General features: G+C 38.3%; 1 protein-coding gene across 1 annotated transcript in view; it reads right to left on the minus strand.

Annotated features, from left to right (window-relative positions):
* Positions 1-12,042: 12,042 nt before the first annotated feature.
* STK3 (serine/threonine kinase 3) overlaps positions 12,043-14,042 on the minus strand; it is a gene marked incomplete at both ends in the record, with an annotated part of 298,497 nt that continues 296,497 nt past the window's right edge. The window contains 1 exon segment of the mRNA XM_079722153.1: positions 12,043-12,201. Within this exon segment, the coding sequence (XP_079578279.1) occupies positions 12,043-12,201 (159 nt within the window).

Here is a 14,042-nt window from a genome sequence, read left to right on the forward strand (position 1 = left end):
CTTTTTGGGGTGACCCAACCTGGGGTCCTCAGTGCTCTCTTTGACCCTCTCACTCTTTTTTACCCCCTGAATCCATTTACTCCACCACCCCCAATGGTTCAATCTCCCAAATAGTTCTTGGATTTGCCCTCTCCTCTCCATTGCCAATCCTCTGTGAAAATTCAGCCCTTTTCCCTAAACTAGCACAGAAACCTCCCCCTCACCAGTTCTCCAAGCTCCTGAAGCCCCTAATACGTTCCTCTGTTAGCTTTCATTTCAGCTCTGAGATTGCAGGTATGTTTCTAGTTGCAGTGTGGACTGTGTTCCAGTCAGCTGAATATCTCTGGCACATAAGTGTCTAGAACCCAGTTTCCCTGAATGTTTTCTGAGTGAATGTTAGCACTGATGATGTTTCTGGAAATGGTAGATCAAACCACCAAGAAAGGGCTTCCTTGGTGGCGCAGTGGTTGAGAGTCCGCCTGCCGATGCAGGGGACAGGGGTTCGTGCCCCGGTCCGGGAAGATCCCACATGCCGTGGAGCGGCTGGGCCAGTGAGCCATGGCAGCTGAGCCTGCGCGTCCGGAGCCTGTGCTCCGCAACGGAAGAGGCCACAACAGTGAGAGGCCCGCGTACCGCAAAAAAAAAAAAAAAAACCACCACCAAGAAAGGTGCTTTACTTAAGGCCCTCCACTTTTTCATCAGGGTTTGGGTGAAAGAGTGGGAATAAGGACAAAGCAGAATGTCTGGCTCCTATACTTGAATGTGTTGTTAAGCTGACTGGGAATTTCTTACCATTAAACTCACCCTTCAGGTTTGTGTTTTAGGAGCATTACAGATAATATCTTCTTCACTACCTTTGTGTGGTGGTGATGGTCTGTCATCAATGCTTGATTTTGCATATTAATCACACATATAGCACATTTATACAATAAAAATAAACTGGTAGCAAAATATATAGTATTGCTCGAGCTTTACTTCTTACAAGTACATTTTTATTTTCTCAACACATCGACTGAATGTTTTATTTTCTAAAGCACTTTTTTATACTGTTGTTGGTTCCTCATGATCCAGGAAGCCCTGAGACTCTTCTGAAAAGCATAGACATCCTTTGCTTTCCATACAGATTTTTATACCATTGACAACAGAATTATAGGGACAAAAAACCAAAAAAAAAAAAAAAAACCCGGAAAGACTCTTCTGTTTTTCATATTTTTGTGAAGCAGAGGTGATTTGCTTCAGTCTGTTTGTATGAATCAGAGCATCTAGAACTCCAGAGATGTGACCATTTTCACTACATAAGGACAATAAAGAAGTTCACGTCTCCCCCTTTAGAAACTGGGGTGTATTCTTTCAGGCCTTATAGTATAGTTGAGTGCAGGGAATTCAGCAGTATTTGCCACCTAAATTCTCACATCCGATCAGATAATTATTTGCTCAAGGGGAAAATCAATGCTTCCTCAGTTTCCGAAATATTGAATACTGAGTACTGACTCAGGTTTGGGAGATGACACAGATATAAATTTGTGAATGTGAGGCCTATTCTCATGAAAGCAGTTTGTTTTCTGTTCATTTTTCTGCCTGTATCTTTGTTCATTCAGTCGCTAATCTTCCCATCCACCTGTCCAGCAAATACTGAATACAAATTGGAGACACTGTGATGAGCAAAATAGACATAACCCATGTCTTCATGGAGACGAGCAAGGATATTTAGCACCTAAAAATTGGGCTTCTACGATTTCTTAGCCATTTGCTTAGATCTCAAATTTAAATCACATTTCTTTTACCTGTGGCTTATCCCTTATTCAACAAGCATATATTAAGCGTCACTATGCTGGGACCTGTGCTGGTGCTACAGAGATGAGGAAAACATGGGCACAGAACTGGCCCTCAGGTAGCTTAGTTGGTGGGAGATACAGAAGAAGAAGTGGCTGCTGCAATACAATCTGGAAAGTGTGGTGATCGCGATATGTATGTGGGCACCCAGAGGTGCTATCCCTGAGCAGAGCTGACAGGATGAGCAGGAGTTGGCCACTTCAATTTCAGCAGGGGTGGGCAGGAGCCATAGGTCACTTGAAGGAGTATTCAGAGCCGGGAAGGGAGAGGGAGGCAGGGCTCTGGTCTTAGAGGACATGTTTGCTTTAATGAACGCTATCCCATGGGTGATGGAACTCCACTGCATTCTGGATTGATGGTGCCAGCAGATGGGAGGGGGGGGTGACTTGAGGGGAACAAACCTGGAGCAGAGACCAGTTCAGGGGCCTTTGCAATCGTCTGGGCAGCAAATGACAGAAGACTGAGGGGCAGCCGAGGAGAGAAAATGGAGATGAGGACACAGATTTGAGAACCGCTTGGAAGCCTGAACTGGCAGAGGGTGGCATGGGGTGGAAGACAGTGGTGATTCAAGGACTTCCAGGTTTCTAGCACCGGCGACTGGATAGTAGATGTAGCACAAACTGGACAGAAAATGCAGGGGCAACAGTGTTTGGACATGCTGAACTTGAGGTACGCGTGTGGCATTAAGAATGCCTGGGTGTGGGGTTTATAAGGAGAAGTCTGGGCTGAAGGAAGGGATACGGGAGCCATTAGCATGTAGGTGTTTACTGAACTGAGTGTGTGTGATGCCATTGACAAATACTGAAAACACCGCACAGACCTGCAAAAGTCAACCCTCTGTTTACTCTGAGAATATTGATAATGAATACTGATATCAAATTGAATATTAATGTGTGCTTTCCAATGGTCCCCTTAGAGAGATACTTCTTATCTAGGGACTAAGAATGATTGGGTTTCTTCTGAGCGACAGAGTATGCTTTTGTCTTTTTTTTCCCCTGAATTTCAAAAACTTTTATGATTATAACATAACTAAATATAACATATTCATTTTTAAAAAGCTTATAATTCATTAGTTTTTAATATAGTCACAGAGTTATGCAATCATTACCCCAAATTTTAGATCCTTTTCATCACCCCCATGAAAACCCCCTGTGCCCATTATTTCACTCCTTTTTCTTGCTGAACCATAACCAGGTGTATCCCTGGTACGGATACAACACACTTTATCCATTCATCAGTTAATGAAAGCTTTTATCTTACAGACCAGCACTGTCCAATAGATTCATAATGTGAACCACATGTGAGCCACATATGTAATTTAAAATTTGCTAGCAGTTATATATTTTTTAAAGTGAAGAGAAACAGGTAAAATTAATTTAAATAAGATATTTTAACCCAATATATCCAAAATATTATTTCAATATGTAATAAACATTAAAAATTGTTAATGAGATAGTCTACATTTTATTTTGTACTAAGTCTTTGTAATACAACGTGTATTTTATACTCACAGTTCATCTCAATTTGGCTATCCACATTTCAAGCGCTAGTGGCCACCATTTTGGACAGCGTTGTTAGATAACGTAAACTGTTTCTGGTTTCCTTCTTCACTTTGGCTTCTAGGAAGCTTTGGACCAAATTCACAGTAAGTAGTTTTTCTACTAATATGATTCATGGCTCCAGATTGCTTCTCTACTTTCGTTTTCCCTTTGTTTTATCTTTTCTCACTTGTTTTTAATTTATGCTACCTTGTTATGTTTTATACCCCCTCCTTTGTAAATTGGCTTAAATAAAAGTGGAAAATGACAAAGGTCTTGAGAAGAATGCTGCTGACAAAAAGAAGACAAATGTTTCAGTCAAGGCAAATAGTGAGTTGATTTGAGGAATTGAGTTTAAGACTTTTTTTTTTAATGTCCAACAATAGATGAATGGATGAAGAAGATGTGGTACATACATACAATGGAATATTACTCAGCCATAAAAAGGAATGAAATTGGGTCATTTGCAGAGAAGCCTATTTCTTTAGATGCTGCTGTTAACCCTCTACCCACTTTCTCTGGCCTCTTTGTCCCAACACCCAACCTTAGCAAGGCTCTGCAGACATCATTTCTTCTAGATACTATCAAATAATAGAAATGAGTATAGCTGAGTGTGACTGGGAGACACAGGTACCAGGAAATAGGCCAGATATTACTTGGAATTAATTTATCTAGATAAGATACAGTGATTTGGGAAAACAAAACCCAAACCAAAACAGACCACATGACCTCCTAAATTGCAGGACAGAGAGAGCAAGACAGATGATCCTGGGAGGGAGACACAAGAGGGAGGGGATATGGGGATATATGTATATGTATAGCTGATTCACTTTGTTATACAGCAGAAACTAACACACCATTGTAAAGCAATTATACTCCAATAGAGATGTTAAAAAAAAAAAAAAGGCAAACGATCCTCAATGCATTTTCACTAAACACCTTCATTGCGTCACAAACTTTCTTCGACTCTGGAAGGTATACCAAATATTCTTTCTTGTCTCTCTGCCTTTCCATCTGCTCTGCCCTCCCCACAGTGCCCTTTTTTCTCTCCCGCCTTCCCAAGCCTCAAGGCCTAGTTCAAATATCCCTTCAGTGAAGCATTCCTCGTCCTACGCCACAGGGCTTTGTTTTTATATTTCTTATCACACTTACCGTACTCAGGTATCTCTGCCCTCTACCAGGGACAAGCACCAGCTCACAGGCAGGAGCCAGGTCGCCTGTGTTTCCACACCTAGCATGGAAGCTGGCACGGAGTTGGCATTCAATAGATGTTTGTTGGTGAGTTAAAGAAAGTGCTAGTTGCCGGTGCTCCCTGGGTGTGAGGCAGTGTGCTAAGGGCTTCACATGTGTGTCACATTCATTTTCACAACCCTCTGAGGCTGCCTTCTCTGACAAAGAAGATGAGACTTACGGGGAAGTTAAATGACTCACCCAAGGTCATGCAGCAAGTCAGTGGCATAGCGTCAAAGATACTTACCTTTGAGGAGTTCCAACCTGCAGACGAGATAAGCTTTCATGTTTTTACAATAACCTGAAGAACTAAAGAAATGAATTTGCTTCAGATTGGACAGAGTAGGGATAGGTCTTTTCTGCCAGAAGAAGATGTTGCTTCCTTCCAGCCAAGTTAGATATGGTTACCATAGACTAATATTGTGTATATCTGTATATATTATATATAATTGCTATCATTGCTTTGGATAAATGTCAGGGGAACTGGTAAGACATCAGGAGTCATTGAAAAAGCATAAAAAACTAGTAACTCATCATATTTGTGTGAAACAATTTTGCCTTATGTACTTTAAAAACATTGTTTGGACTTCTGTGATTGCCTACCACATTCAAATTCTGAATCATACCCCAAATCACTACTCACTTGTTAAAGCAAATAACATAGCCTCAAAACCGAAAAGCCTTGTTGAAACTTAAGGCCCAGGTTCATTAGTCCATTCATATCAGACATAATTTTCAAAGACCACATTCTAAGCATGGAAACTGATTTATGATTATCAGCTGGTGTGCTTTTAGAAAAAACTTCTATAAACTTTATGAAAGTTCAACAGAGAATGAACTCATGAATCTGCACACTGATGCATTAATAATGAAACAGTTCTACATTTCAGATTCCTCAGTGCGTCTTGTTTTTTAACATCAAAGACGTTTTGGTTCCAAGTGCTATTATGTCTTCTCATTTGAAAATTTTTGCTAAGAATACTTTCTTTTTAAATAGGAAAGAAACGTGTCATGGGTAAATGGAAAGGCTGAAAACATGCACAGCTGCAGAACTGCCCCCATCCAGCATGGCCTGTATACACTGGAACATTAGAAAGAGAATATTTTAAAAGCTGAGAGCTTTAGTATCAGGTTTTATTTAGCTTCCACTCAACTACTTACAGTTCACCCTGGAAAAATTCTGTAAAAATTTAAAAGACAACTAGTTGCTTGGTTTAAACAGAGGCAGGCACTGAATTTTCTACTAGAAACATTGTAGAACTCATTAGCTTTTAGTGCTTTCTCATAAAATGGAATACTTGTTTTTCTATTGTGGAAATGTAGGGTATGACACTATTTTGTAATTTTTGGTTACAACTGTCATTTCTATCATGCTAAAAAAAACCTATTTCCCTTTGCTCTCTTCTACTTCCTTTTTTCTTCATTGAGACTATAAAGTGGCTTATGGATAGAACAATACAAATGGGAAAATACTGATAGATAGATAAGCTTTTTTAGGGATTCTGATCTGCTGGCTGACCCAGGGTTTGGAAGGCATGGTGCTTGCTGGGTCAGTCTAACTCAGTTTTTTGTAAATGTGATTTGAACAGGTTGCTGAAGACAGGAGGCATGAGGGCCAAGGGCATGTGGTGTTCTCTCTCTTGGCTCCCCCCCAGAGGAAGCATAGTGGTTATCTCAGAACCCAGGAACCTCATACCCTAGAGAATCCTTTCTCCTCAGGTGGTGATACTCACATGTGAAAGATTCCATCAGGGGTCGAGGCCAAGGGCCTGACCAGCAAATCCCCTTGACACATATCACCATATTTGACACGCACACAAACCCTATGAGAAGACATAAAAATAACACATGATAGGGAACCAGATCCTTCTAAGTACAGTGGAAGGACTCATACCTCCAGGTTATCTCTTTTCTTTTCCTTTAAAAAAATCTTTTCAGTTTTTATAAGATCAGGGAATTGTAAGCATGTAGATCGTAGAATCCTATACAATTATTAACTCTAAATTTGATTTTGAACTTCCTGGGACCAAAGCAAATTGGGAAACCGAGTCACTTACATGATTCATGTTTTTAAGGACCAGAATGCTAAAACTTTACTGAAGCAAAACTTTAGAAGCATATATTTGAAATTTTCCTGATGGTTCTTCACAAATGGGGCCATAGACGTTGGCCTTAGTATCCCTAAAATAGAAAGGATAGTCTTAAGGGGTGGGGGTGTGGGGAGTTGAGCTTAACCTACTTACTTTGCTCTAGGTAGAAAGGAAATACTTAGAAGACTGAATAGGATTTTCCTCAGTGCAAATCACTACCTGAGAGCAGGCCAGCCCCTTGATGGAAGGCGCATCTGGGTACTAGAAGACTCTAATGCGCTTTAGAAGTTACAATAAACTTGTTTATCAATGAAGAACAGAGCCCTTTGCTTTATTCTTTTAAAAACAATGTATAAATTGGAAAGGGTTAAAAGTTTATTTTTTAAGCTAATATCTACATGCCATATGCTAGGAACTTTGTTAAATATTTCACAAGTACTAGAACATTTGATTTTCACAGTTGCTGCATTATTACAGATAAAGAAGTTGAAACACAGATTGGTTGAATGGTTATTCTTGCCCAGGGCAATAAAAGTATAAAGGAGGAGCTGGGACTTGAACCCAGATACTTAAGCTTCTGAGGCCTTCCACCTTCCACTATGCTGATTAATGTTTCTCTAAAGTACTCATTACCAGAGACAGACTTTGGTAAGGGGAGAATATGATATGTTTTAGTTTACAAAACAGCTTCTAAGGCACACAAACTCCAGATATATTCCAATGAAGGAAAAAAATATTTTTGTATAAGTCATCTTGGAAACTTAAGTATACGCACCCTGCTTTTCTCCCCTACACATAGAAAGGGTGCCGTTTCGGAAAATGTAGTTTCCAATTAAATGGAGAAAAGGTTCAAATCAGCTAACAAGGTCCTGTCCTTACAAGAGAGATCAGCAGGCAGGCTTAGCAACCCTGTCCAGCAATTCTAAAGCCAGACCTGCTGTGTTTCTTAGGCAATGTGGTCTAGTGGGAAAAGCAAAGATTTTGGAGACAGACGGGAGTTTAAAGCTCATGCTGGCACTGACTAGCATTACGACCTCATTTAATCTCTCCAATCCTGTCTTTTCTGAGGAAAAAAACTATGTACCTTCTTGTGAAGGTTTGAGATAATATATCAAGTTCATGGCTTAATAGATGCTCAAAAACGGGTTGATATTATTGTTCTCTTTACTATGATTACCTGGATGTAAGGAAAGGGATTAGCCTATATGATTAATGATGACAATTTTGTTATTTGAGCTAATTGCAGTCATGAAACTTTATTTACTACCAAGCACATCTAATATCCTGGGAAGCACTGTGGGGAAACAAGATGGATAAACACTAAGGTTCTTGGTTTCAGGTACCTTACAATCCAGTAATAAGGGAGATCAAATAATTATAATAGAGTTTGGAAGCAGTTTGGTTTGGTGGAAGAAAGGCCTCAAAGAAATCAGTAAGGCAAGATGAGGTCGTGTAGGTTGGGACATGTTGCAGGTCTTGAATGGCAGGAGGCAGAGTTCATTCTTAACTTGGTAGGCAAAATTCTGTGAACTTAAGAGTGGCCTAGCAAATCAGAATTTTAATTTAGGGAGCTTAATCAAGTGGAAAAAAAAGTAGTGGTAGGGAGTCTGGCTAATGCTACGGTCTGGCGTGAGAAGAAAATGGACTTGGAGCTGTTTTTCCAAGATCGGTGGAAGAATTGAGTTGGTCATTTTTTTCTCTCTTGGGGTCTTTTTATGACTCAGGGAAGTGGTTGGCTGAGGTTGAAGGTGTTTTGTATGTACGTGGAACAGGGCGAAGTTGATCGACTCCTTGGAGGATAAGACACTATTCAGTGCATGGGACTATCCAAACGTCCCTGGGTATAGATCTTATCAGACTGCTCAAACAGCAAAGACAAGTAGTTCTCTCGCTAGACTCCAGATTCCTGGGCTTTGGGACCACAAAAAAAAAAAAAAAAAAAAAAAAATCTAGTACTCCAAGATAGCATTTTGATGCAATATCTAACTAAATGCCTGTACTTAGTAAATTTAGTAATGTAATGCAATTCCAATTATTTTTTTTAAAGTTTTATTTAGGGCTTCCCTGGTGGCGCAGTGGTTGAGAGTCCGCCTGCCGATGCAGGGGACATGGGTTTGTGCCCCGGTCCGGGAAGATCCCACATGCCGCGGAGCGGCTGAGCCCGTGAGCCATGGCCGCTGAGCCTGTGTGTCCGGAGCCTGTGCTCCGCAACAGGAGAGGCCACAACAGTGAGAGGCCCGCGTACCGCAAAAAAAAAAAAAAAAAAAAAAAAAAGTTTTATTTAGAATGTTTTATAATTAGTACTTTCAGAATTTACTTTAATCATTAATCTTTAAAATACAGGATATGAAACAAAGATAGCATTCCTATTGAATGCTAATGTGTCAGTAATTTGAAGAGATTTCCTGTGACTAAGTTAAAAACATCTTATTAATATATTATATAATTTCCGCTAGACAAGCTACATATTCTTTAGTGAGTTGAGAGTGACTTTAAACCTTGGGGATGTGATTCAATAAATAAGCAGAAGAAAGAAATTCAAAAGCATGTAAGTAATACATGTAAGGTTGTTTAGCATAGTATCTGACACACATAATAAGTGTCCCAAGTAATAGGTGTTATTATATTGAAAACCATTTAAGTAAATACATTTTCTTGTCCAATTTATATTGGCCAAATTAGCTCATATTTTGAACATAAAACTATTTATGCGAAAATAAGCTAAGTGTATTCTAAGTCTGTAGAAATGAGTCATCTAAGTTCATTAAATCAAAGAAAAAGTTTTCTTATCCACAGGCCAACATAATACAATGATGCTGGCTTTTCAGCAAGATGAAATCCTTACTCATTAGCTTCAATTACGTTTACAATACTGTATCTATTAAAGGACAGGGGTGTGCAGAAAGTACACTTACCTACTTCTGGAATGTTCTCAGCAACCAAGGTTAAAATAATAAGAGGCTTCTTCTTAAACTCATTAAAATAACTGGAAAACTCTTTCCTAAGAATAATGATTAATCGAGGCTGACCTAGACTTGAAAGTTTCTTTAATGGCTTTTGGTTCTTCTAAATTTTAAATTCCCTTTTTTGATTGGTGGTGGGCAGAGAGTGAGAAGATAGGAAAATTTTAAGGCAGGTTATCCTGAAATGTTCTGGAGCTTCCTAAGGCTCTAAAGTAAAACAATGCTCATTGTTTGCAACTCTCTTAAATATACATATTAAGAGAGTTACATAAACATATACATACATATATTTAAAAAGACAAATATAACAACAGTATATAAAGTCTATTCACATAAAAGTTACAATATGATTGGAACATGGGATACTTATTAAAAGGAGGACTCTTGTTGAGAATTTATTAGGAAGAGTAGTTAACACGCCCCATTGACCTAATTTGCATAAATTTTCTGGTTTAGCAAACTAGAGAGAAATCACCTTCATAGATTTCTTGTCATTTCATGTAGGTGGCTTTACTTGGCTAATAACAAGTCAGTCATTTGTTTCCATCAAATTAGGCGAGGTATTAGGCAGTTTACTGAAAAGAAAAACAATTAAGAAAGAAAAAAAAGGGATGGGGTGTTTGAGTTGATTGACTCATCTGATTTTCCCAAACAGATGTAGCTGAAGCACATACTGTAAATTCAGTTTTCATTTTTAATAGTCCTTATAAAATCTTCAATATTTACCACTATTTTATAACTATCTTATAATTTATATCCAATTATACAATTTACTATTTGTACAGACTTAACACGGCAAGGACAATGTTACTCCAGGCATTACCTGGGGCACAAATGCCATTTTAAAAAGGAATAGAAGTTTCCAGAGATGAAACACCTTCTGTCACTGCTGGCTGGAGCTAATGTGAGACTCATCAGGGCTCCTTCCCTTGCTGTGGTGACCACCAACGTTGCAGATGGTGGAGGCTCTGTCAGCAGGGTCCCTGGGTGTGAAGGACAGGAGCAGGGCACATGAGTGACAAATAACCTGGGTTGTGTTAAGTCACTGAAGGTTCAGAGTTGTTATCACTGCATAATCTAGCCTGTCCTGACTAATATACCTTCCTTGCCTGGAAAAGACAGAATCCAGGTCATCAGTTTTAAAAAAAGATAGAGATGAAATGTGTTGGGTGGCACAGTATCATTTATTTGTCTTTATGATTTAAACATAGTAATTAAACACACAAAAGAACAAATGCTGTCAAGATGGCCATATGTAGTTTAGGAAATGACTGGTCCCGGTTCAATCATGCAAATGATCATTCAGCTTAGAAATGAGTTTCTTTTTAATGGTTTTAATCTTTTTTTTTTCAGTCCCCAAGGCTTGCACAGTTCAGTACAAATGTTTTTGCTATTTTGTTATCGTCAGGCACGTGATGTTTACCAATTCCCAGGAAATAAGTGAAATCAACAAAAAAGTCTGTAACAGTTGAGCACATACTCACAGAAATAAATCTGATGAGCTTATTACAATCTGATACAGTTTAGCTATCAGACCTACACATGAAACATGAAACAATATTAACAATTACATTTGTCTTAAGGATTTATTTCTTTAAAAATATTTACCATACTTTTTTGTGCAAGGGTTCCACTGATTTCTTTGGTTTTAAACATTATAGCTCTGTATGACCTAAATATATATAGTCCTATTTGTACCAAACATCAAAAATAAAAAAATTAAAATTTCAGAAGGTAAAAATGGAATTATTGCTTCAGTATAAAAAATGTCTGGCCCATTTGTGTACTATTGCTATTATTGCTTTGCTTCTATTGGAAAACTATCCTGGAAATCAAGGAATGTAAGTAACCCCATAGCTCCCTGCTTACAGTATAACTTGGTATACTGTTATAATGTAACAGTATAACACTATCATCTATTAATATGTCCCTACCTTCACGAAAGCTATCCTGATCTTGTCCTTAAAAAACAAAACAAAGTGAAATAGCATAAATAAATAAATTTACCTAAAGGGATACAATAAATAGGCTACTAAAAGAGAATAAAGAATATTGTAACATAAAGCCCTTCTGTGCTGTACAATTAAACAATAGCTTTGGATTTTCAAGGTTTCTAAACACAGCCTTCATTTTACAACACAGTTTTAGTGCCAGTATGCAGCTGACAGATGCAGAGAAGAATGCATTTCTGCTGTTTCCATCATTTAAGAATGAAAACACAGTGGAAACAGTATTAAGTTCTGTCTTTTGGGGATTTACCTGGGTTTGTACCATCATCAGTTTTTGACTGTTGCCTGGTCATAGAGCACAAATCTTAGAGATTAAAAAAAAATCATAATATTCCTTCAATTCTTAGTGGTTTCTTGGTCTCCAGAATAGTCACAGAAACAAACAGAAAAGAAATTAGATTCAAAAGTTTTGCTGCCTTCTTTTCTTTGCATCCATTGCATCCAGAATGGGTTGTCTTTTCGCAGTGTATCTTTGACGAAGCTCTTCTATTTCTCGTTCCATCATGGGGTCCAGTGCTTTTAACCGCATCTGTAGTTCTTCTAAACTTAGATTTTTTAACTGGATATAGAAAAAAAAAAGATATTAAAATAGTAAAATTATCTACAATAGGTTAAAGTCTAATGAGTTTTGGCATGAATATTTCAACTCTTTACGTCATCTTTGAAATATGGCTCAACAATTAAAACAGGAATTCCTTCCCTCAAGAACCAAGAAGCCACATCTTGCAAGAACCTCAAGTAATCTGCAACGAAACAATAAAAAACTCTGCTTTTAGGAAAAAACAAATGAGAAAAATAAGCTAATAAAATGTATCTGTTTTAAAAAAGGCAGAAAGACAAATCCACCGTCGTCAACAAACAGACTTTCAGGATATGTTCCGGATATAGTCACTCTACTCTCTCACACCCTTGCCATCTATGGAGAGTTACGATAATCATAAACACTTGCAGAGATCACCCAAGAATGTGACAAGATTGAATACAGGTTAAATTAACCATTCTATTCTGCATTTTACTGAATCCTTAAATTTTAAGCACTTGTTTAACCAGAAAATTAAATTATCTAGAATACTTTTACCCCAAGCATTTTGGTAAGACAGGGATTTTAATTTCTGATTCAAAATATCCCAAACCTGATACAAACAGTGCTGTGTAAGTTCTGACATGGGCTTGGCCAAATTGAAAATGAAATACCTGTCACGTGTTCACTGTATATGTTATAGTTTGACAGTAATGATATGATTTGACTAAATGATACAGTTTGACTATAATGATTTAGTTTGATTATGCTAGCTTCTGGGGGCACCACTGGCACATCCTTTACTGGTTTTCTGTGTAACAGCAGAAGAGAGGCCTCATGTCCTGTGTGAATGGGGGATAAAATCTGTTCTACGTAACAGGATCTGTGGCATCCTGAGCTTTACTGTATTTATTTACATGTCAAAACAGCAAGATATGGATTATCTCCTGAGAAACAATTTAGGGTTATTGCCTCAGGGCCTATAGGATGCCCTGAAATATATAACCTAACACTTGGGCTTTTTATCTTATTAACATTTAAAAAAATCTAACACTCTGTCTCCTTCAGAAACTATTAAAGCAATGGTGGCAGACAGATGATTTTTAAAAAGTCTGTGAAAGCAAAATGATCTACTATTTGCTCTTACACACTCAGCATCTTGGTAGGTATTGTAAGGGAAGCATAGAAGTACTAAACTATTTCCTTGCCTTAGAAACTTATAAATTAGCTTGAAGGGTAAGATTAGCAACTATAAATATTTAGGGACTTATGCCAGACCCTATACAATTAAGCCCTATTGTATGTGGTACAGATTATAGTGACAGGTTCTTAACTCAAATCTGTGACTAAGCTTCTCATGTGAAAAATTCTGCATGTTCATGTGTACATTTTCCTGGGAAAAGCATCCATTGTTTTTTGTTTTTTTTTAAAGCAGATTCCCAACAAAAAAGAGAGGAGCCTTGCTATAAATTTAATGGAGACATGATTCCCTTTAGGGAGCAGGGACTGTGCTGGTCCTTGGAAAAGGGGATACCTCAGGGCAGTGGGCAGGGCCCTGGGAGGAGGCCCTGCTGTGCTGAGGAGGAAGAACTAATAAGGACAGAAAACTAGACAGAAAACTAGGAGCTGGTGGGGTCCTGGAAGCCAGCCAAAGCCAGGTTTGGACTTCAGGGAGCCATGATCAGCTCTGGAGCAGGAAATTACATGAGAGTAATCCAGATTCGGTTTTAATATGATAAAACTTGCAGCTTGTATTTTGTTTTCAGAAGAGAACTGTCTTTGGTTACTTTATAAGCCAAGTCAGAAAACACTCTCATTACTTTACAGTCACATGTCAATCTTAACTAAAAATAGCATTTTTCAGCTTGATCCTCCACCTT

This window comes from Hyperoodon ampullatus (assembly GCF_949752795.1).
Source record: "Hyperoodon ampullatus genome assembly, chromosome: 17".
NCBI lineage: Eukaryota > Metazoa > Chordata > Mammalia > Artiodactyla > Ziphiidae > Hyperoodon > Hyperoodon ampullatus.